The sequence below is a fragment of the Amia ocellicauda genome, chromosome 8 (assembly GCF_036373705.1).
Source record: "Amia ocellicauda isolate fAmiCal2 chromosome 8, fAmiCal2.hap1, whole genome shotgun sequence".
Lineage (NCBI taxonomy): Eukaryota > Metazoa > Chordata > Actinopteri > Amiiformes > Amiidae > Amia > Amia ocellicauda.
In genome coordinates this window covers 25,170,254-25,196,720 of record NC_089857.1, presented here as the reverse complement: position 1 = coordinate 25,196,720, position 26,467 = coordinate 25,170,254, and the positions used below count along the sequence as shown (strand labels likewise).

Below are 26,467 nucleotides of genomic sequence, written 5' to 3'. Positions count from 1 at the left end.
GGCAAGAAGCTCCCGCTCCACCACATCCCAAAGATGCTCTATTGGGTTGAGATCTGGTGACTGTGGGGGACAGTTTAGTACAGTGAACTCATTGTCATGTTCAAGAAACCAATTTGAAATGATTCGACCTTTGTGACATGGTGCATTATCCTGCTGGAAGTAGCCATCAGAGGATGGGTACATGGTGGTCATAAAGGGATGGACATGGTCAGAAACAATGCTCAGGTAGGCCGTGGCATTTAAACCATGCCCAATTGGCACTAAGGGGCCTAAAGTGTGCCAAGAAAACATCCCCCACACCATTACACCACCACCACCAGCCTGCACAGTGGTAACAAGGCATGATGGATCCATGTTCTCATTCTGTTTACACCAAATTCTGACTCTACCATCTGAATGTCTCAACAGAAATCGAGACTCATCAGACCAGGCAACATTTTTCCAGTCTTCAACTGTCCAATTTTGGTGAGCTTGTGCAAATTGTAGCCTCTTTTTCCTATTTGTAGTGGAGATGAGTGGTACCCGGTGGGGTCTTCTGCTGTTGTAGCCCATCCGCCTCAAGGTTGTACGTGTTGTGGCTTCACAAATGCTTTGCTGCATACCTCGGTTATAACGAGTGGTTATTTCAGTCAAAGTTGCTCTTCTATCAGCTTGAATCAGTCGGCCCATTCTCCTCTGACCTCTAGCATGAACAAGGCATTTTCGCCCACAGGACTGCCGCATACTGGATGTTTTTCCCTTTTCACACCATTCTTTGTAAACCCTAGAAATGGTTGTGCGTGAAAATCCTGAGCAGATTGTGAAATACTCAGACCGGCCCGTCTGGCACCAACAACCATGCCACGCTCAAAATTGCTTAAATCACCTTTCTTTCCCATTCAGACATTCAGTTTGGAGTTCAGGAGATTGTCTTGACCAGGACCACACCCCTAAATGCATTGAAGCAACTGCCATGTGATTGGTTGGTTAGATAATTGCATTAATGAGAAATTGAACAGGTGTTCCTAATAATCCTTTAGGTGAGTGTATATGCCTCTCCATTTTCGTATGTAATACCCTGGGGATTGCCTGGTCTGACACAGGTTTAATGGGACAGGACTTTAGTGTTTTACACATTTGTCCTCATAGCTAGCTACCCGACTTAAATTCCTTGGAAATTATACATCTAGATTTAGTCAAACCTCTAAGAGTAGAACGTAATTCAAAACATAAATAGAGGGTTGCATCAATGCAATATCATATTCACCAAGATTAAATATTCTAAATAAATATCCTTTGGGAATAAAGAGACAAACAACCGGTCACCTGGTGTACAGTCCCTTTCCATTTTTTTTTTTTTTAAAACAAGCTCCCTGTGGCTGTTATGACTTTTGGATGCAACTCTGCAGTGCTTCACAGCATGTGTTTTAAGCAAATTAAATACATTAGGCACAGATGAAATCCTTGGACTCTGTCAGTGTTACACAAACCTAGTTCTTAGTCACATTTTTTAAATATTTTGAACAAATTAAACATTTCTTTTGTTGCATTTTGTGTTAAAATGACAGTATGTGCTAATAACTGAATACATTCTTTAAATCAGGGTGGAAAAATACCTAAAATGGGCTGGATCGTTACAATAATATTGTATAATGCATTCTTGATTTTTTTTTTTTTTTTTTAAATTGACATGCTCACTAAAGTTAGGCCTGAATTAAAATATAACTCACCTGCCAATAGCAAATTAGAACTGCAGTATTCAATGTCAGGTTTCAAATTAGGAGAATAATGGTTCTAGACAATAAATACAATTATTTTTGTATTCAAGTTAACAATTTAATTGAATCTCTTGCTTTGTTGAAAAAACTATGGGAAGTATAAAGATCACCAAAAACTAAAAAGAATTTATAATTTATTTATTTTATCTCCAGGAAGAAAAAAGAACAATATTGGCAGGGATGGCAAAACCTCAAAAACAAATTAAATTTTATCATGCTCAAGCTTAAAATATATTCAGTTCAGACAGCAACAAAAAGGTAAGCAAGCTTCAGCTTGGTAAAAAAAAAGTCAATACTGGTAATGGCAAATGTGGTTATGTAACTGTAGGCTGTCTTGAGATTCATAAAGAGAAACTTTCAAGGAACAGTAGATTGAGAAACTGCAGTTAAACCATTTGCAAAAGTAAAGTGGGAAAAAATTGACATGGTAGCAAAGCCTGGCTGGCGTGGTCTTCCCTGAGCTACTACTGATTTACCCCAAATTATTTCAAAGTTGGTTAATTTACCTTGAATTTACAGGTAGCCTAAATACATATTGAAAAGGATACAGATATTCCTATCCAGCTTGAATTTATACACAATTGCAAATTTCAGTGTACAGCGTTGCCTTCAATTTAAAATATAAAGTACAGAATGACTGACAGCCCGTGTGTGTTTGTGCGCATGCACGCGCACTTGCGTACGTACATATGCATGTACTGAAACAATCCTATTATTCCTGGGAGAAACCTACTGACCAAAACAAAACCAAACAAAAATTATAAAAATTATGTGCACTCGGTAAGTAAGATTTCACAAAGGACTAACTAAATTAACTCTGGGTCTCTTACAGAAGCTTTGACATTAAAACCACTTGTTGATTTCCACCATTGCCTCTCAATGAACTTTTGAGAAGTCACATGGACAATGACCAGGCTGAAACCCTGGCTTCATGTGGATAATACCATGGCAGTGTCTGACGATCAGGTTCACTGGGTACAAAGAGGACTCAAGCTCACGTGTAGGTGACATTGATGTAGAGTTATCTTAATTAGGCAAAAGGACGTTTGGGAGACAGGAGGATGACCGTTATGCCACTGTAGAATCCATGGTGAAAAACTATTTCCAACCTGGAAACCTTTAACAATACAACAGAGTACAACTAAGAGAGGGTATTTATACATATATAATCCACATTAATGTTACGTTGCAGTGTCCCTTGTAAACATAATTCAAAGACAATGTTTCTAGATTATGACAGATTGCAATATGTTGTCAGAAACCATAAGATTTGGTCTATTCCCGTCGACAGCTTTAATTGTAATTTTTATATTTAATTTTATATGTAATTGTAATATTTAACATATCTAGTAAACCAAAGCAAGAGATTACATGGTGTTAGATGTGAAGCCATTAGGCCCAGTTTTACATTGTTCAGCCTATTTACTATTTAAACACCTTGTGTACTAGGTAATAAATGCTCAATATGTCAACTGAGTGGCTTGAAAAATGACAAATCAGGACATGTTCTATTCAAGTTCTTCCCAAAGAGATATCCTCACAATGGTATTGTGTTTAAATTCAGTTTTGTAAGAATCTGTAAATCACTGAGGTTCAAAACCTATTTGAACCTCAAAGTGAACCTCAAACTTATTACAGTCAATTCTGAATATTTAAGACATACAACTCAAACACTAAGAATTCAGTATTGGAACTTGAATAGTTAGGACCAACTGCAAACAAAGACATTAAAAATACCGCTTTTTGTGCAATATGACTTGCAATAAGTAATTTATAGAATTCAACAGGAGCTGTCAATGCTGCATACAAAACATCTAGGTTTCTGATTTTAATTTCTTAAACAATTGTTTACTTCATAAATGTGTGGATAGACAGTGGTTAATACATTTTGGTTGCACATTTGAAAGAAAATCTTGGACTTCATACAGAGGAGAAATTATGAAACTAGGTCTAGAGGTATTTTAACAAACTTCCACACATTAAACCTAAACAGTCATTCATTGAAAACGTCATGTACATCTTATCAATCATACCAAGAAAAAATACTTCAAAACTTAAAATTTCATAAATTGTCTAACAAAATTGTTTCAGTACAATAATTTAACTTTGGAAAGAAAAACACTTTAAAAATCCCTCATTTACATATTTAATTATATTTGTCACAAAGTTTTTTCATCAAAAGAACTTCTTGGCAGCTGCTTCTTGTTGGCTTCTGTATATAAAAAAAAGGGGGAGAAAATTATACAAACATGAAATATAATAAGCATTTTTTTTTTCTTTCTTGCCACAATCAATTGGTGTTTTTTCATGTCAATTTATAAAGTGTATAATTAATTCACTAGCCAGGTCTTCGAGGACCGTTGTGAACCTTCAAAAGGTCCATAAAAGTATTGAAGAAGGGGCAAACATTTATATAAACAATCCTTCACAGATTTTAAATTTTTTATCACATCATTAATGTAATACTTGGATTTGGATTTTCACTAAACCCACCAAAAAATAACTTTCACATTGACATGGAGCAAGACATGTTCCATACCAATGATTTTAAAAATAGCCGAGATAACGTATCCCTGACAATGCACTGACAATGTTACAACACAAAATCATATTACGAATTTGAGCCTACCAATGTGCTGTTCAGTGCTCACCTGTACATTATATATCCGATGAATAATACAGTCTGAACCGCAATAAATATGATGAAATGGATGGTAGAAAGGCAGGAAGGGAAAGGTGGAATCTCCGGGCATTTTGCCTTTTCACCAGGACCCTACATTGAAAGCAAAGGACAAATTTAAAATTGCTGACAACAAAATAAAGGGGGTGCTATCAAGTTTGCTCAATACATCTGTTCAGACTGTACATGCAATGCCATGAAAGTGTTGAGATGTTAGCTGTGGTGTCTTCAGATTTGACTGATATGCTCCTTATGTATTTTAATACTTTTAATCATTTTACTGTAATTTAATAATTTACTCTACTGCTTGGCACTCACCAGAGATGGATCCCTATCATGAACTGTACTTTGTTTTAAAATATTTGCACAGGGATGTATATGTTTTGTATTTTGTACTAATTATATTTATTGTGCTTTGTAACACTTTTTTCATTGACTTTTCAATTAAAGTACACTTCAGCAATAATTTGCCCTTACATTTGTATCCATCCTTAAATGCATCCAAACCTTGCCTTAGATTTTACATTCACCACAACCAATGTTACATTAAAATACAATTTAAATTGAAGAGCATCTTACCCCATTACGCTGTATTAAATGGTCAAGGTCTCTTTTGACAATGTGAATGTGCTCCTTGATGTCATTGAAATGCTGGACAGTCTCATAAGTTCCTGCTGCATTGCCTTGGTTATGAGCAGATCCCACTTGTCTCATCGATTCAGATATTGTATGCCTGAAACAAAGATATTCAAGTTCATGCCATAATCTTTGGTGAAGAACACATCAGACAATGCTATCCTCCCAAAACTCAAAAATGTGTGATTTCCCCCAAAGAGGATTGTCAGAGAAAATTGACATGACTTTCAATAGTTCACTGTCTTTTCCAGTGTCCAGCATACTTTCACCATGCTTTCCCTGTGCTTAACAGACAGTAGCTACAGTAAGATTATGATTATCCACAAGTATGAATCAGTGATAATAACTAACTTCACAGATTTACCAAAATATCTATTCACTAGTGTATCAAACATAGCGAGTCACAACTAGTAACTTCATTTTTTAAAATGTATAATGGTAAATAATTAAAAGCAAATTTATATCTGTACTTGAATTACAATTAGGAAAAAAAATTAAATTGGATTGCCGTAAATCTGTTATCTATAGACATTTTGTGCAGTTCTCGCTTTTTTCTTCTTAACCTCTGGGTAAACCCCTGGATACTTTAAAGACATTTTCCTAGAACAGAATCGACTTGATTTATCAGGATTAAACAGTAAACACAGGCAAGGTTATTACTGGAAGACTCTTTCTAACATTGCTCATAATGCCCTAAAAATACAATTTAGCAACGATGAAAAACAATATATATTCTACAATTAGAAGCTTAAATCCTTAAATACATATTATTTGAAAAACTAAGAAAAATAAATATTTCTGATCATGCAAGGTCGTGGTCTCCCGTCATTGTTTTAGGTGAACGGTAATATTTAAAGGCATAATTGATACTCATTGATTACCTATAGAATTCTAATTGGACAAAAACAACTCCAAACCCACAGCAGAGACATCTGAAGAGTCAGTAGTTGCAGACTTCTGGAATCTGGGATTAATGGTTAGCTCACCTCTAATAATCGTTAAATCAGTGTGAAAAATTGGCATCAGATCTTGCGGCAACATATTCAAAAGGATGGATTCAGAGCTGCTGCAGCAGCAGCATTTCCCAATGACCCGCCCCCCCCTCCAAAACTGCAGTTTGTGAGCTTTATATTACAGTTACTAGTCTTTTCTTAATCTTTTGATCCTTTTCTTCCCCAACTCCCAAATGGCCATACCTCCATTAAAAATGTTACAGTGTACATACAGTACAAAACCCTACCCTGTGACAAAGCAGGCCTGATTGTTGAATTAATCCTGTCTCAAGACACATGCTCGGTCAGTAAATATTTTTAATTAGTATTTCCTACTTATTGTAAGGTTTATTCTCCGTTTTAAAGAAGATTAGTGTGATGTTTCTCATGTGGTTTTTAATCCCTACCCCACTAATAAAGTAATCACACAATCATGATTTTGATCTTTGAACGATTGTCTTCATTAATCTGTCTTGGATCTTAACAGAGCATTTCAATTGGATCTTCTTAACTCTACAGATAGCAATCAGATCTATTTAGTCTCTGCATTTCAGTTCTTGACATCTGTTAACATTGAATGGGATGCCTTACATTTAATCATAGCTAGCCATGAGTGAGTATACGAATATAAAATACAGCAATACTTTCAAATTCAATCTTTTCCTAATCTTTTATTGTGGCAAAATATTTGGCTTCAAAATATGTACAATTATAATTCTACATTCCTACAGAATAGAAAAATATAGGTCAATAAATAGTTTGTTTTTGTCTGAACAACACTGTTGAAATGATTAAATAAAAACAAGTAGTAATGACCATGTTCTCTTTTTCTAGGCATCAAATATACTAAATATCATTAAATATAAATTCTGAGAGCAAAATATCCATACGCAATTGGAACCAAGGCTGTTAAATACACAAGACTACATCCTGCAATTGTATTGGAACCATGAGCTGGAAAATGTTATTTGAGGATTTGTATAACTGTTATCCAATTTTATACTGAATAACATTGAGCATTTACATATTAATGTAAAACGTTTACAACATTACTACAGTAATAGGTAAATGACTACTAAAAGTAGGCCTAAAATCATTCAAAATTCTAACTTTACAATGAAAACGAAATACTGACTTGGTACCTTAGCTATTAAACAGCAGTGCCCTAGTCTTGCTTAAAGACCCAAGATGTTCTGAATACCCAGTCTTGGTTTTGGAACCCCTCTTGTTGAAATGTAATTAATTAAGACCGCTGCTATGTCAGTGCTGGACAGTTAATTTAATTTAACTTGAAACAAAGCTCTAACAAACCTTTAACCAGGTCTCATAAGATTTAATAGTTGCCTTATTATTTGGAAAAGCTCATTTTAGGAACACTTCTAAAAGTGCCCAATACAATGAGTCACAGTAGATATTAAAGTAATAAGAATAAAATATTAATTCAAAAGGGCAGCCCATTTATTCACAGGCAATTGAGTCAATACAATTAGAATTAGAGTACTGTATGCACTGATGTTCTTATTTCAACCATGTATTGTAAATTGTAAAGGAACACAAGCAAAAACATAGATGGTTTGCTAAAGTAGAGATATCAACATCACTTTGTCCTCACAGGGAATTCGTTCTGTACTAAATACACCTACTACAATAATTTACTGACCACACACAGATATGCAGGGTTTTATCTACAATTTATGTAAACCATCCTAGGCAACATTTTCTTTTTCAATAGTTATTTAATGGTAATGTAGCCTAACTGTTTTGACAAGCCAACCAAATCATACTGTATGATACTGGCTGTCCAGTCTCTCATTTAATAAAGAAAAAAAAAAATGACATTGAAATATCATTCATATGCATTTTTATGTAAATAAAAATCATTTTATGGAGGGATATTATGTTTACATAACATGTGAGTGTGTATTTGTAGATCTATATAATAATGAGCACTTTTTCCATCCCTCTCTTTTTTTAATCAAAACAAAAATCTTCTGTTGAACATAAAGATATGGTTTTCTAAAAATACTAAGCTGGGTACTGCATGACCAAGTAAATCAAGCAATAATGTAAAAAAGTTTAGTAACAGTTATTTATGGAAAGAAAATTGAAAAGACTTGTAAGCGTCTTTACATACAATCAATGTGATGTTCACAGGCAAAGTCCTTCGGATAGAGAAGTCACTTGGGACTATTAAAAAAAAAAAATCTTCTTAATAAAGAGCACATCTTAAAATTAATATCATGTTTTTGATGAAATTACAATTTCTTATACATTATTATTGCTGCCAGGAGGAATTCTGGTTTTCCTTTCTCGAAATGTAAGATGATTAAAAATTGTAAGACTCCTGACAAAGGAAATGATTGGAGAAAACAAGTAAGCACTCCTTGGGGAACAGCAAAAACAAGAAAGCAATCAGATGTTGCTCATGTTCTTCCATATGAGGGATATATTAAAAAAAAAAAAAGAGTCTCTAATCCTTCAAGGATATACAGCACTAAGATTTGACCTTTCTTCAGATTGTTACCACTTTGTGAAACAAGAAAAGCACATCCCAAAGCAGAGTGCGTAACCAAAACTAAATTGAAAGTATTTGGCCAGCAAATTAAAAAAATCTAAATAAATGAAGAATATTAGAAATAAAGCTCCTGAAAATAAGAAAGTAAACACTTATTTAACCATCTAATCTTTATCCACTGGAAATGACCTACTTAACTTAGAGACAAATCACTATCAGTTCAATACAACTGTATCTCGAGGGATGGAGAAAGTGTGAGAAAGAAAGGCTAAAACAAAGCTCTAATACTCATAACAATATTTTAATCACATTAGACATTTAGTGTGTACATTTAAAAAGGCATACACTTTAAAGCAACCAGTTTTGCTCTAATGCAATACAAATTCTAGGATTAACAGAACTCATTCAGAGCACGAGCTTTTTAAATAATGTAAAATCAATGCTACTTATTATTATCCAACTAATAGAATAATAATTTCTAATAAAAGGTAGCAAATGCTTTCAACTACAACTCCATGATAAGCAGGTGGAGTTTTGTTGGAGAAACCTACTATATCAAAATGAGAACCCCCAATCATAAACTAAGCATGAAAGTGTGCCACAGGTACTCCATGATACAAGGCCAAGTGACCAGATTAAAGCCTCACTGCTTGTCAGTAAGGAACCATCTTGATGGACCTGCCACAAATTCACAACTTCTACCAGACCATCAAAAATCGCAAACCAAGTACGCAGCCAAGATCCACAACTGCCATTGTAAACCTTTCCACAGGTATAATTCACAAAGCTGAACAGTAAGGATTGCTGTGCCCTTTATTTACTTCGACAACATCCAAGTGGTTCAATATAAGACTATTAAATCCATCTTGCTCAGAGTGATTTAAAAAAAAAAATCTTACTTGGCAGTTAATAAATTGTTAATTAACTGTTCTTCTTAAAACTCCAGCACTGCAATGTCCTTTTAAAAATTTAAGTCAGCAATTGTTGGAACTACATTCCTCATGTTGCAAAACTAGAACAGTGTATCAGGTGAGAAAATGTGAAGCTCTCTATACATTGTGTGAAAAATATTATTATTATTTTTATTTCTTGGCAGATGCCCTTATCCAGGGCGACATTATGAAAACCTTGCAAGTCAACTCTAAGACAACTCAGATAAGATTAATTTGTAATAGGAAACAAATTGATTGCATCAAACTCAGATCCCACTGGTTTTAAATAAAATGCATAGAGACACTTCTAATGAAATCATGTTAAGGAGACATTGATTTTAAGGGTACTTACTTGTAATTTGTTTTAAGTATGGAAAGCAGTGGAATGGGAAAGATTTATCTGCTTACACTGCAGCATATTGTTAAAACAGCTTTGCTGTTCCTCAAACAATTTTCAATTAACTGACTTCAACACCACTCTTCCTTGGTGTGGAGACATTAACTAGATGGGTATGCAAGGTGAAATACAGCTTTGTTCAATGGCTGTAAAACATTAGACTAAAGAGGTACTCACCAACCCATCTTGCCAACGTGGCAAGTTATGGCTAACAAACCCCCATCATGTTGAAACAAAACATACTCCCTGGTGCCTGGATTGCCACTGACCAAGGCAGCGGTCAGGAGAGCATGGAAGCAGAGGGTGTTCTGACTAAATACAACTGCAGAACTCTCTAGTGAAAGACAACTTTGAGTAATCAGAAAACTCTAAACTTAAATGGGACATTAGAGGACTGAAATTTGAAAAGGGAAATAATTAATTGAATGAATTTTATCGTGGAACAAAAATGGTCACAAGTGATTAATTATACACAGGAGACTCAAGAATGACAAATTTGACAGAACCTCGGACAATTATTAAAGAATAGTTATCCAGCTAATAAGGAGATATCAAGTTAGATTGTCCTGGCCTATACACCTACATCAAGCCAATCTGACAAGGCTATAGAAGATTTGAATTGTGTATTGAGATAAATCAACTATTTGGGAAAAAAAAAAAAAAAGCACACTTTAAAATCATCATGGGAGATTTCAATGCAGAAATTGGAACACTACTCCACCAAAACACTGACAAGATCAAGAGCACATCCAGGAGAATCTCTACAAAACCCTTCAATAACTGTTCAAGAGTTTGGACTGGGAAGAAAAAGGAATCAAATATAAACAGAGCTTATTTGAAAAACTTACGATCTGTTGATGACCGTCATATTTGCAAAAAACACTTGAAAACCTGCAGCTGCGGTTTCAAGAACTCTTGCGAGGTAAAGCATTAAAAAAATAACCTGATTAAAACCAGTTAAGTCCAATGTCACGTTTACCAACTTGTCTACATTAGGCAACAAATCAGCGCAGACCAAGATATGGAAGAAATCAAACGTGCATATGTGCCTTAGACTAGTGGTTCTCAATCCTGGTTCTATGTCTGGTGTAATAAATGAGTACCCAGGACCAGGGTTGTGAGTGACTGCTTTAGAAGTCACTGTCCTTTGTGAGTAAGACCATGGCATTGTTCACGTTGTCATAGATTTACAGGTAAATGGTAAAAGCTAAAATAAGTACAATTAGTGTCTTCCTTATTCCTAAACGAAAAAAAAAAAAGATTTACACACACAGATTGTTTTCAGTCTTCAGTATTACTGACTTATAGTATTAAATATTCAAAATATTTTTGACTGTAATAAAGTCTTACATCCACTACCAGCTTTTATATGTAGTGTTTCATTATGGTTCCATCTGTCCGGCAGTTGTTTTTTTTAACCAATATGCAGAACAAAACAATAACACAAAAACAAAATATCTTATTGACAATGGACTGCAAACAGATGCAAAATGATGTCACATTTGCAACAACAATGGAAAATCTCATATTTAATCAGGATTAACTGAATCATAAGTAATGTTACAAGATCTTAATACGAGTCCTCCGATCAGCACAAACACAATATAACCTGTATCTGCTCAATATTTAATCTGCATTAGCCCATAACTCTTTTGAGGAGCTGTTGCTAAGCTATTCAATGGGAAGAAATACAATGTATGGACTATAAATGACAGATACCAAGGAATTACAGTATTTTGATTAACAAGAACACACCTTACACATCTGTTTGTTATGTTAAATGTATGTTGCATATAATTTGCCAAATAATTTTTTGTTTACAAACATTTGAATCATGACGATATCTATACAAACTGCGCATAATGAAGGATGGCATAAAACAAATGTAAGTGACAAAACCTGTTAGATTATTTTCTGTTTTTAGGAATAAAGTCCTGGTTTGTATGAATACATTTGCAGTTTACAGGTAAATATAATACCACTGGAAACATGTCTAGCACCAAATATCATAAAGGCTTGGTTTACATGGACAAAAAACATAAAATTGCTTCCAGTCATAACACTGACATAGAATATGGATCACATATCCCCCAAGACAAAGCAATTTTCAATACCTCGGCATGTTTAAAGGTGGTGTCATTATTTTTTAATGTTTAAAATGCCTTGCTATACTTGGATCTCATAAGGTTTCAGAAGTTAATATACCATTTAGGCTACTCACTCCTGAACATTAAAATCATACTAAAACACAGACAAAATAAAAATGAAAATGCTGAAATCTGCATGGAAATGCATGAAGCTCTCCTGATGCAGACAGAAACCTTTAAATATCCATTCTGATCTACTCAAATAACTTTTCCTAAATTAGAACTGCATAGGAACATACTTTCTTCAATGTATAGTCTAAAGAGTCATGCATATTGATAGATTTATTGTATTACTTTAACACACATTTGACTTTTTTTAAATATTTAATTACCAAGATAACTTTAAAGTCCAAATAAAACGTATTAAAATGTACAGGTAGTTGAACATCAAGGGAAAATATATACATCTTTTCTATATACTCTATACTATAAAATGCCATTGTGACAAAACAACCTGAAAACAACTTATTCAACTTGTACTCTTCGTGCCTGCTTTAAGTCTTTCACACTGAATGTGGTTCAATGTGATACACAAGGTCTGAGCAAAAAAAGCCACGTAAGAAATGTGATAAGGATTTATTTGGAAACAAGCTTTAAACACTAAAAGCTTAACATATAGGCTAAATCCAAACCTGATCTCATCCCTTTAAAACGTTTGCATTCAAAAACCCTTAAAGTAAAAGCCAGTATCCAAATATTTCCCTACTTTAAATTCGATCAATAAATAGAAATAGAAATGTCTGCACACATGGTTTCCAGTTTTGCATGCCTAGCTAAATTAAAAGCTCTTTAAAAACACCCTTTTCAGTTTCTCACAAGCAAAATTGAAAACCAGAAAAACATGAGCAAATACTAAAATATGGTCCCAGCAGATAAACAATAGCCATCCCACCAGGAGGCAGCTACTGGGATTAAGAATAAATATGTTAAGGGGATTTAAAAATGAGCAACAAAAGAGTAAAGAAAAAATGAATAATAGGACAGATGACTCTTCATATATTAATTAAAAAAGGGGGATCACTACCCTACTAAGAAATACCATTTTTTAATTTAGGTTTTCAGATACCTTAATAGTCATGAAGACATGAAGAAATATACTGATACTGAATAGGTTAGTTAGTAGATCACCAGGGCTATAGGAGACTGTAAATCCCACAATGACAGAATTAGAAAAGAGATAACGGATATACATGTCTAGGTTTTAACTTTTTCCAAATTTAGCCTTTATTAATTTTGATGGCATATTTTGAGAACAATAGACAGTACACATATGCCTTTAAAACCTCCCCTTTTAAATTTTAGCATATTTAGAAAACACACCCATTCTGTGAATGTTCAGGTGATTTGTGATTGAAACTTAATAAAAAACATAGTAAAGTCTGTCCACAACTCCTTTTTCAAGTCAAATATTAAGCAGAAAAAGAGGGAAAAAAAAGGCTGGCTATTAAGTAATTATAGCCTACCTGCTTAAATAGTGAATAAAAGTGTAAGTGTGGGACACTGATATTTAGAACAACTCAAAACTCTTTCACACTGAAATTGAAGCCTTAAGAGCTTTGTCTTAAAATTGTTTAACACCTTTTTGTATATGTAACTATTTTCCATGAAATATGGTACTGAATAATAATAATTATTATTTGTTGTAAGGAGATAGTGGTTATCCTTCACATCTGTGGATACTTACAACGATATGAAATCCAGCCTCACCTACAAGGATGCACAAAAATAACCAGGCACATATAAGGACCAGGCAAGTAAGTATCTTCGGTATGCTCAAGACGAGGCTCTGCAAATCAGACTAAGCAGAATTCAGCTGCCGCTTTTAATTCTTAAAATATCAAAAAGCTCATGCAGTGCTTCTCGCAATGAAGTTAAATCTATTAAAGTGTGTATTTTGATTATTCTTCATGAGGTCACAACCATATTAATTGTTCTTAGGTGGTCCACACAAACATAGGAATCAAAATCTAGGCCTTATATTTCTTTTAATTGAGACCTGAAAACAAAAGGATTTTGTTATGATAATGCCAGATTGTATTTCTTCCCGGATATCGGATACCGGTTATTGAAAAGGCCATGATCTTGAATTGCAACAAAAGAAACACTAGGTAATTGAACACAAAACAAACATTTCACATTTACTATAAACAAAGTTCACTGGAAATTAACATAAGCATCTGCACCTGCACCTGCAATGGAAACTTAAATGTGACACGTAGCATTAGGGGTTACTTTACTTTTCTCCTTACCTTATTTCATTCAAATTTTTCAGCACTTCCTGTTGTGTTGTGACTATACCATCAAGTTCATGAGTAGGAACCTGAAAAACAAAACAAGCACCTGTAAATGCTTTAATGCAAGCTCCTGGTTTAACAACAAAAAAAAAGTTTCAAATAAAAGGCATAGGACATTGCAGATTCTACCTGATTATACCCAGAGTGTAATAGCTAAAAGGGGTTAAATCGTTTGAAGAGCAAAAAAGACTTGAGATTGCTTAAGAAACAGTTGGACACTAAGTTACTAACAACCAAAACAGCAAGTTAGGCTGAATTACCTCTTTTCATATGTAATCTCTCTTATATTATGTTTCTTATGACTAAACTTGACAATGTCTTTTTGTTTCACATTTACATTTGGAGAGAAACACTGTGGGACTGAAAACCCCCATCCAGGGAAACAATTCAGAAGGTGTCCGAGACCTCACTTCATATAGTTTGTCCAAATAGTACATGTCCTATTATCATTATCCCCCGGTAGTAAGAGCTACAGCTGGTTTTAAGACACTGACTTGATTTACTGCTAGACTGATCAAAACCATGAACGTGACATACCTGTCCTGGCTGTCCCTGTGTTCCTCTCTTGGCAATCTCGTCAGTGACAACGGAGACATAGCGTCTCTGTTCGTCGAGGATCATGCCGAGCTGCCGATGCAGTTGCTTGATTTCAAGGTGGATCCGATTCTGGCCTTCAAACACCTGCCTGATCTCTCGGTCATTCACGCTCTCATAAATATCTTCTACTGAAAGAATGGATAGTGTACACAACAGTCAACTATATATAAATGAAAGCAAAAAAATACCCTAAAATTAAAATAAATAAATGCATGAAAATAATCTTTGTACAAAATCTACACAAAAATACTATTAGAACAATGACAATTAAACAACCTACATACATATTCATATTTATATAGTAAAATTGAAAAATTGTGATGTGATGGCAGGTTACAAATATTGTTGTGGAAATTGAGGCACACAGGGACAGTTCTTGTTTTTTGTTCCTCACCACATATGTAATACACAGGTGTTCAGCACTACTAATCTAGGTCTGTTACTGAACACTTCCTTTGTAAATTGTCACCTTGGACAAGAACGTGTGTCATTTAAATACAGATGCCATGTGTTAAACCAACCTGGCTCACCCTGCACATCAGGATGCTCTTTCTGAAATTCTTCTTTCTTCTTGTCAAGCTCTTGCTGAAAGTTTTCAAACTCCTCTTGATACTTGTCCTTTTCTTCTTTGGGAATTTCAACTTCGGGAGGAGGCTGAGAAAAAAGTATAGATATATAACTCCAACTTCGAGCAGTATTTTACACAAGTCTCAATTTGACCAGGGATTAATCTTTAAACGTGGTTTTGGCCAAATTATTTAAGGCAAATGGTATTTAGTGTGCATCAAAAAAAATGATCCTCTCTACTGGCCAATGTTTTCTAGGGGATTATGTGGAAACAGAATACCCCACATGCATTCCCTGTGTCTAATGGGCAGCCAGCTTTGCTCCGGTTTGGGTCACAGTTTAGGGTTTTGAGCCAAGACGGTAGTATGTCATGGTAACCTGCCAGGGTTGGAAATGAGGAAGTTTGCAATCTAGGATGTATAATCATTCACGTGGGATCTATAATCTTTGTGCAGTGATTGCTCAGTGAAGAAAACCTGACTATTTTCAGCTCTATCATTATTTTCTTCCCCCTCTATTTGAGTTGAATGATTTATCTAAGAATAAAACTGAATTTTAAACAATTCAGTTTGTTAAAGGACTGAAGTTCCTTTTAGCATTTTCAAAATATATCTAAACAAACATAACATACTGGTTGTTGTCCTGGATCTGTTAATCTGAATGTCAAGAAGGAGAGCACATCATGGTCATCTGCAAACAATAAAACCCATACAAGTTCAGATTAATGCTAGTGGCAAGATCTTGTATTTTCATAATTGTTTAAAAAAAAAAAATGGAAGAGATATCATTAGCAGATATTATTAAACATTTTAATATATATCCTAATAAAGGCTGTACGGACGGGAATATTTTCACTTTTGCAGATTCAGAAGCAAATCTCAAACCTTCTGTAATGTTAATTTACCGGAGATGTAATCATCATTTAATATATTGATTTGAAATTCTACTCTACACATAATTATAAGTTGAATAAATGATCAGTAAGTATTAGTCTAAAAACATCATATTTAATAAGGATTTAGTTATTAAAAATAAACTGTTTATATGCACATATACCATTGCACAAATGCAACCCATCCAAGCACTCAAATAATGAACATAATCAATACAATAAATAAGACTAACAAAAATTAAGTATTTTGTTAAATTGTTAAATAGTTTAATTAAATTAGGTTTTAGATGCAAATAAACAGGATTACTACATTATTGCAAATACGTTGTAATGACACTTATGTTATTATGCAAGTTATTTTAAATTACGCTCTTCAAATGTTCCCGAAGATTTTTTGTGGCTCCGTGATAAACCAATATTAGGTTGCATAGATTGCATTCCACCTTTGATGCATCGTCTGTAGATTTAACACACACACAAATCCCAAACAGCACACTGTTTGAGACGTATGCCTTTTAAAGTTTCAATTTACAGGGAAATTTTAATTACAATTAAGTGGTTGATCAGCATTATTTTCTTTCATAATAAAACAGTGTTATGCATGGGCTACTTTGAGAATGTGTATCACTACACATTTCAACATACTTTAGATAGGATGTATTGTTTATCTAGTGAGAAAATCACGATGACTCTTCAAAGGTTTGAAAAAACCTTAGGTCCAAGAAACAAATGTACCTTCAAGCCTTTGCCGACAGCCCAAATTCTACTAGTTTTGCAAAAATAATAATCATCGTCATCATACCTGCCAGTCCTCCAGTAGCTGCTGAAATTCCAAAATACCCCTGCTTTGGAATATTCATATTTTCCACTTTGGCACAGAATTCATAGTCATCTTTATCAGGAGTGAAACCATTGTTTATCATAACCTAGGAAAATAATTGAACCAATTTAAATTGGTTTCACATCAGGGGGGCAAAAGCAAAAACTAAAAAGCCCAGAGAAAAACAAATGCATTTGACCGAAGCAGAAATCTTCAGTCTGAACAAATTAGTTTATATTGAACTTGCAGACTTATTTAAATTTATTTGGATGGTCAAAACACCTTTAACATGCATTGAAGGAATGTTGAAATGCAAAGTGGAATTTCGAAATCAATACATCAATCTACAATAAGTGCAGCAACATTACAACTTTTATAACACTTAAAAAGACCAGTGTCAAGCGATCATTGTGGGGACATTTCATTGAATGTGTAAAGCTTACAGGAGGCAAATGGACATAAATCAAGAGAAAATTTATTGACATGTAAATGCATGATTCAAATTGATTTACACTGAACCCTCTGAATGTAACACTTGGAAAATAGGCTGCCTGTTTTCATTATTGCTTGCACTGAGATTGCAGAGCAGTTTCATCACACTTTGCACACCTTCCATGCTTCTGTGCCTAGTGTGCACTTACAGCACCTGCAGGATCAGGAATGTCTCAATACTTCCCTGCTCAACCTCATAGAATTCAAACAAAGCATGCGATTACAAAAAATATTACCAAATAAACAAGGTTTTGGACCTTACCGTCAGTGATTTATGGTAGTATGTGATCTTGGCTCGAACAGGATAGGGTTTGTTTCGGAAGTCTCTTAGGCATGTTCCCAGAGCCTGAGTTGAACCATCACTACAAGATTAAAAATGGTTTTAAATTGCAAATTAGAAAGGGAGGTTCATAAGGCTTGATCCCTTTCAGTAAGTTCCATACCCTCTCTGAGCTCTGTCCTTCGGGGATGAAGTAATTTCTAGTTCCTATCAAAAGAGACTACATAGCAGCAGATACTAATGAAAAGCTGACTACTGTACTTGGTATTATCCACACCATGTCTAAATTACATATATTTTGCCATCTGCTGCTAGTAAACATTTAAATAATTAACACATCTTTATATTGTCAGGATTCAATTATTCCTTATTTTAGCCTGTTACAGACAAATAGAATGAAAAAGAATGGTTTGACTACACAAATGCTGAAGACTAACTATTCAGAAGTTATAATTAAAATCACTCACCTCAAGCAACACAAGGCTACTTAGTCATGTTCTATGTTCAACTGAAAGTTGAAACACAGCAGCTAGAGACTACAATCCAAAATATGGCTCATGTCTATGTTGGGTTGTATCAGTTCAGTTTTCACTTACCACCTAGCACATGAAACAATTTGCCTACAGTGAACGGTAATTGAGCCATCCGTTTGCCAGCTATTTAAATGAACAAACCCATATGGCTAAATGCAGCACAAACTTGCCCTGCTGCTTCCTTATACAAGTCTGTCAAGAACAAAATGAAAGTTGACTAACAGCCTGAGAAACATGAATTAGTACACCCATGTTTTGCAAGAGATATACATTTCAAATAAGCAAGGCAGTCAGATCTGGTCACTTAAATGAAAGTTAAATTTTATTTTAGCTATTTTATTTAATATCTACTATCTTCCCAGAACAAGATCAAATATTATTAACTAGAACAGCAGAATACATATTACATTTTGTTATAGGATTGTGTCAAAGTAGACTAAATAATTTAGGCATATTTATACCATATACTTATTTGCAATATAATTGATGTAGTCAATTGCATTAATTGAACTTAAATATAACCATTAAAACACCTGCTCAGGTATAAGGGATTTACAAGAAATATCTTAAAGGATTACTCATCTTCGATTGATTATTTTTAAAGCTTAAATTTCCAACTATTGGTGGACCCTGGTGAGACTACTGTATCCGTTATCATTTCTGATACAAATAGAGGGTTTCTTTGCTGATACTTGTGTGTGCTGCAATCATAACGCACACTGACCTGCAACAACTGCATGAATATGTAACTACCTCTGAATCTCTGCCTAGCAAATGAGGCTTCCAGCTTTTGAACAGCCCTGTTAAAAACACTATTAAGGACCTTTAGTTCACATAAAAATACAAAAACAAATCCAATATATGATGTATTGCTTAGCTTAATATTGGTGGATTAAAATTGCAATGATGGTAAATGAAAAGAAAGGAAATGCAATACTTACTTTGGATGGTCATAAACAAGTTTCCCATTGTTTCCAACAATAAGAACAGCAGGGTTGTTTTTCTAAAATAAATAGTAAAAATGTAAGTAAGAAATCACTATTTAAAATGCATGTCTTCAAATATTATATATATATATATATATATATATTAAAAAAAAAAAAAAGTGTGCCTTTGAAAGTAGCCTACATCTTAAAAAATCTTCCTGCTGTGATTGTATTTAATTAGATAATTAAAATTAAGACCCAAAACAACATTATAATGCCACAATGCCATTCTGACATGTCATCACATTGGTGCAGAGCAATAAGGACCACATGATCTTCCTGGTATCGAGGCAGGCTATGCACTAGAAGAACTGACACACCCCAAAGAAGAATTGTGTGCATATTATTGCTGTCGTGAAAATCTGTCTGGTGTCTTACTTCCCCAGGACTTTTCCAAACTGACTGCATGTAGGAGTCTGGATGATTGATTAGTGCAATTAAAAGTAAAATGAAAACTGCTTAGTATCTCCACGTGTGATTTTGACTATCCAGTTTGAATTGCCAGTTTTGTTGTCATTTATGTAGTCAATACCCAATAATGGAGATCTAGAACATTAAAAATAAATAAAAATCTGATGAATATTAAACATTCCACTTTTATCATCTGAAATCCAGCACTACGAGGAATGCATATTGTATGCTGCAGATATATCGAAGATGACCAGTTAAGTGCTGTCAGTAGACAGCTGTTCCGATTAATATTCCTTTAAGTTTTTTTCTGACCTGACCCATCAGTTTAACATGATTTCTCTTATTAAATCATGCAAGGTCCTATTGTGTGCCTAGTTTCCCAATTCCTTTGCAGATATACACTCACCTAAAGGATTATTAGGAACACCATACTAATACTGTGTTTGACCCCCTTTCGCCTTCAGAACTGCCTTAATTCTACGTGGCATTGATTCAACAAGGTGCTGAAAGCATTCTTTAGAAATGTTGGCCCATATTGATAGGATAGCATCTTGCAGTTGATGGAGATTTGTGGGATGCACATCCAGGGCACGAAGCTCCCGTTCCACCACATCCCAAAGATGCTCTATTGGGTTGAGATCTGGGGACTGTGGGGGCCAGTTTAGTACAGTGAACTCATTGTCATGTTCAAGATACCAATTTGAAATGATTCGACCTTTGTGACATGGTGCATTATCCTGCTGGAATTAGCCATCAGAGGATGGGTACATGGTGGTCATAAAGGGATGGACATGGTCAGAAACAATGCTCAGGTAGGCCGTGGCATTTAAACGATGCCCAATTGGCACTAAGGGGCCTTAAGTGTGCCAAGAAAACATCCCCCACACCATTACACCACCACCAGCAGCCTGCACAGTGGTAACAAGGCATGATGGATCCATGTTCTCATTCTGTTTACGCCAAATTCTGACTCTACCATCTGAATGTCTCAACAGAAATCGAGACTCATCAGACCAGGCAACATTTTTCCAGTCTTCAACTGTCCAATTTTGGTGAGCTTGTGCAAATTGTAGCCTCTTTTTCCTATTTGTAGTGGAGATGAGTGGTACCCGGTGGGGTCTTCTGCTGTTGTAGCCCATCCGCCTCAAGGTTGTACGTGTTGTGGCTTCACAAATGCTTTGCTGCATACCTCGGTTGTAACGAGTGGTTATTTCAGTCAAAGTTGCTCTTCTATCAGCTTGAATCAGTCGGCCCATTCTCCTCTGACCTCTAGCATCAACAAGGCATTTTCTCCCACAGGACTGCCGCATACTGGATGTTTTTCCCTTTTCACACCATTCTTTGTAAACCCTAGAAATGGTTGTGCGTGAAAATCCCAGTAACTGAGCAGATTGTGAAATACTCAGACCGGCCCGTCTGGCACCAACAACCATGCCATGCTCAAAATTGCTTAAATCACCTTTCTTTCCCATTCAGACATTCAGTTTGTAGTTCAGGATATTGTCTTGACCAGGACCACACCCCTAAATGCATTGAAGCAACTGCCATGTGATTGGTTGGTTAGATAATTGCATTAATGAGAAATTGAACAGGTGTTCCTAATAATCCTTTAGGTGAGTGTACATTAAAAATACATAGGCAAAACAAGTTAACATCTCAAATGTGGTTCCCATTCATAGCTAGTGTTGTTCAACAAAACTATACATACATACAAGCATGTACATGAATATATTATGGTTATTTATTATATAACCAGGTTTTAAAATGTAAGACTGCACCAGCTGTATATGAAACACTTTTGCTTCAGTGTGACAAGCTGTTTCAGTTCTGTGCAGACCTTCACAGTGTGCGATGTCCTGCATTTGATCGATATGGAATCTTTCATAATTTTGCTGACTTTGATTCTCCTCTCAGTGCTTACCACTTCTATAACTATGGCCAAGGAGAAGAGCCTTTGGATGTAAATAAAGGAAGGGAAAAGTTTAGTACATAGTATATCTTATATTTCCTACAAGTTTATTTATGTCAAATGATGTATACCAATTAATTAATATAGCTTGTATTAAACATGTTTAATGCTGCAATTCTTATTTATGACCGTTCATAAATATTATGCTTACCAGATACAAAAGTATGATTTTCAAACGTCCCAACCATCCTATTAGTTCTATTAGATCGACTGCGCTCTTAGTTTGATGGATCGTGACCACACTATAATGTCAAGTATTTGTCTTGTGTTTGCCATTATCATCACTGTTTTTCCCATATTAATTAATTATAAAAGATAAATGCACAGCCATTTGTTCTGTAGCAGGAACAGTAATAACTATTACATATCAGCTGCAAAATTAAGCACAAATCTCATGTTAATTACTTTCATCTTAGTGGCAACGTTTAAATCCCATCTTGCATCAAACTTATTTATATTAATGAACAATTTACATTTTTTGTGGAATCACTATTGCAGAACTTTGCTAAAATAGAAAGATTCGATATAGACAGCCAGAATGGGTATATGACCTTGCTTAGGGCAGGCATCAATAAACATCAGGACCTGAGTATATGCTCTTGGCACATCCATTCTTTTTTTGCACTTCTTGACAAAAACAAAATTGTGTAATTTTTCATAATTTCTCAAATTTGTATTACTTTGGGAAGCATGCATTCCTATGTAGAGTTCACAACTGAAATTATCATTTAGGCCTCTTTTTAACAAAAGAAGATGGCCTCTAGGGTTCCACATTGCAAAATAAATATCCAGCATTTATGGGCCAAAAGACCAGCATGAAATTTCAAAAAATATCAATGTATTTTTTTTTATCATCTATAATCCTTTAGACTGTTTAAGTGTTATTTGCATTAGTTTATTTAAATAGAATATATTGTATAGTAGATCTTCATACAACTGGATAATTTATATGGTCTTTAAAATTTGTCATTAACTTTGATTCATGGTCTCTTAAGTATTTGCACTTAGCATGTATTTGTTGCATTGTTTCACAAGAAACTAACCTTGCCATCATTGTCAAAAGAATCAAAGAAAATGCCAAGACCATTCCATGAATCAGAAGCTCCGAAGACAGGTCCATCCAGCCCCTGTCCTGATGTGTACCAGATTGCCTGTTCGGAGAGAAGTGAGACAGTGAGGATATATACATCAAATATCAAACTAGAAAATCTCAATTGGAGTAAAGACCAAGGAGTTACTTACAAGGCCATCTGCTCCCACTCTGCCTCTGCCAGACACTCTGAATGTTACTTCAGCTTCCCAGTTCTCAAACATTGCAATGTTTTTTGTCCACACAGATCCCTTTTGACTTCGTAGCGAGGGAGTGATTCGGATCTGGTCTGCACTTGGGATAGCATCTGAAATGCACATTTATAAGGCTGAATGAGAGCTGCACAAAAGTCCAAAAAGGTGGCATTTTAAAACACTGAGAAAAAACACAGCCCATGTAATTCTGAAGATGTGACATATATAATTAAAATAACACCATACTGAGTTTCCCTCAGAAATTTCCATGGCATGTGGTTTCAGATTATTTCACAGGGGTGGGGGAGTTGTTAGTGGATTGTTGACTGGGGGGAGCTGTAGTGAACAAGTGCAGGGGGGCAAACGGGAGCAGAGCTTATGTACACTTGTGTTTCCAAATTATTATTATTATTTTTGAACGCCGTTAACACATTTATTTGGCCAGGTGGAACTGATTTATTTAATACAGCTGCAGGAAACCCTGTCATATAATTAAAAACGACTGCAGGCTAAGTCTGTATGAGATTTGTTGTGTCTGAAATGTCATAATCAGCATTCTTGTGTTCAATGTCTTATTCACAGACAAGTTCAAACAAAATGGGTGTATTAAAGCAAAAGATCTCAATCCTGGTGCTCAGGCACCTGAGATGTAATGAACTCTTATTTGAACACATTTTCTTTGGAAAGTTTTCAGCAAAGTATTTCTGTAATTTATTTCCTAAATACCCTGCTTCAGATGTACTGACAACAAGAAATGTGTAAAACAATTAAATGGTGTTTGCAAATTGAGAAATTCTTGCTCCTCTATTGCTGTTCAAGCAAATCTTATAACAAACTTCTTATCAATGACTCATACTAATATAAAACACTCCCATAGGCCTATATGTTTGCACAAAAATATGGTGTTTCCTGCGAGAGGTGAATAATGAAAATGACTGAGATCATCACACATTGAAAATCGATTTTTTTAAATTGATAAATACTTTGTAAGGAAAATAGGCATATAATTTACTCTTGATTGTATGACCTGAAAACTAATATACAGGACAAATCACCACACTTACTCTACCAAGTGAGTCATTTCTCATCTCTATTTTATTTTTAAACTTGAAACAAATTAGAACTATCGTTTCTTACATATCTACAATGAAGGGAAACATTGAATTTGAAACTTTTACTGGGACCAACGTAAAACCTGAGAACAGGTATGTGAAGAATCGTACCTTAAAATAGCTCTGAAAATGTATTTCAAAATTGTAACTGAATTAATTACTTAAGAGCTAGACACAATTACTTAAAAACAAAAAACAAAAAAAAGTTTACACTAAAAGCAAGAGAGAGGGGGTTCCCAGGACCAGAACTGAAAAAATGTGTAGGCCTTACCTGGAAGTCACCCTGAACAACTGAATAAGGACATGTGCCAAAAAATAAATAGCATAATAACTTATGCTTAAATAATATTGGTTAACAGATAATGGTTGACTATCTATATTCAGTAAATTGTGGATAAATGGCTTATAAGAGCAAGGTGTTGTACCTTACTAATGCATAAGAAAATTAAGTCTTTAATCATTATATAGCACAACCTCAGTTCATGCAAACAGTCTAACTACAAATAATATTCCTACTGATCATTTCCATGTAGCACACTAGCCTGAAACCAAATAAGCAAAACAGCAATCAAGTCAATAAGCAACATGCATCACAGGGCAGATAAATGAGCAAATGTGTGTGGACTTTGACTGTCTATACAACAAAGCAGTCTAAATATTAGGCTGCAAATTCTTATGCAATGTTTAAAAAGAAGGAATAACGATTTTTGAAACCAGTTGAAAGCTAATTAGTACAAAAACATTACTGAATTGCACTGAACAAATATAAGTCTTTCTGGAGGGCTTAAAACAGAAAGGACTACAGAGAGGCCTGTTTTATTCTATTGCAATTTGAATACAGTTAATCTGTAAATCGAGTGTGAATGAAATCAGGTATAATACCCAATGTATTATACTAAATATATTTCAGAATAAAATTGAGGTGCACATATTAAACATAGATGTAGATTTCAGCATGTGTTGTCCTTAAGTAAATATATTATGTTCAATTAAAATGACCTTTGCATAATACATTTATATACATTTCCCAACATAACCTTGTTTAAAAGTTGAATGTAATCAGTGTCTTGCAAATGTACTTGTCTACAAACCGAGGGACTACATAGTATTTTACTACTTTTTTTCTCTGAAGTAGCAGCACTAGTTTTTAGCTATAATATAAACGTCTCAGACATGAAAAACGAGACTTCATCGTTGATTATAGAGTTCATGAGGAACACCAATTGCTCTTTACATACTGCATTTAATTATTTACAACATGTTACATCTTATTACATTACCTATGACACTTGCACTCTGCTAAAATACACTATTGCATGGCTTTTCTTTTGAATATTGAATCTGTCAGACTACACTGCAATGGTGTATTAGAGACAATGCAATAATTGCGTCTGAACTTCCTGGATATAATCTGCAGAATATCGAGACTAAGTAAACAGGCTACAGAAACGTTATTTGAAGTCGTGTAGTATCAATAGTGCAAGCAACTTACTTCCAGTGTGCACCCAAAAGGGGATGGTGCCGTCGCTTTGAGCAAGATGAGGTCCTTTAAAACTGTATTTGTATTCAAAGCGGCGGTGAGGCGCGTCTTCGGAACCAGGAGCAACGTCTGCAGAAATCAAATCAAATATTAAAGTTAATATTAATAAACTGGCAGCCACACTCAGGCACTTGTCTATGGACACCGCCATGTTTCAGTCCCACTGCTGACGTAGCGTTGAGACTAGGGGATGTCGGGAATTCCAACACAGCCAACAGGGCGCTTTCTCATTGGTCGACAGCTTGATAGTGACGTTCACCGTTGGCTATTTCTACTACAGGCAGAGTTGAGTGATCTATTCGGTATATGGCAAATTCAATTGGTTAGCTAGGAAGAGTTTATTGAACGTGTTGATTATATTGCATGAAACTGTACTTTGTCAATACATTATCTGAAGGTCTACTCTTTGTGGATGTGATAATAGCAAGTCCTATCATATACCCACTAAATACAGGATACTGAAAAGGTAATTTTTTTTCATTATTAAAATAAATCCATAAAGTCATTCGAAATAAGGGTTGATAAAATCAGAATGAATGTTAAAACAAATGTGCCACATTGATGAAAAACAATGGGTGCCACTTAGGTAGAACATGAATTTACATATCTGAATAAAGGGTTGGTACATTATCAA

At 34.8% G+C, this 26,467-nt stretch overlaps 1 protein-coding gene across 4 annotated transcripts; it reads right to left on the bottom strand.

The window, feature by feature from the left end:
• Positions 1 to 1,880: 1,880 nt before the first annotated feature.
• On the bottom strand, positions 1,881 to 26,022 carry lman1 (lectin, mannose-binding, 1). 4 transcript variants are annotated; one of them, XM_066710781.1, is made up of 13 exons: positions 25,786 to 26,022; positions 23,140 to 23,294; positions 22,941 to 23,048; positions 19,473 to 19,534; positions 17,981 to 18,080; positions 17,209 to 17,332; positions 16,146 to 16,204; positions 15,469 to 15,601; positions 14,888 to 15,075; positions 14,306 to 14,376; positions 5,017 to 5,170; positions 4,409 to 4,530; positions 1,881 to 3,969 (listed from the first exon to the last, which is right to left on the bottom strand). In XM_066710781.1, the coding sequence occupies exons 1-13, from the start codon at positions 25,982 to 25,984 to the stop codon at positions 3,933 to 3,935; spliced, it is 1,512 nt and encodes a 503-aa protein (XP_066566878.1). In that variant the 5' UTR covers positions 25,985 to 26,022; the 3' UTR covers positions 1,881 to 3,932. The 4 variants fall into 4 exon arrangements, with proteins under 4 accessions (XP_066566878.1, XP_066566879.1, XP_066566881.1 ...); XM_066710782.1 differs by having other exon boundaries at positions 14,888 to 15,072; XM_066710784.1 differs by having other exon boundaries at positions 15,478 to 15,601.
• Between the last annotated feature and the right edge of the window lie 445 nt (positions 26,023 to 26,467).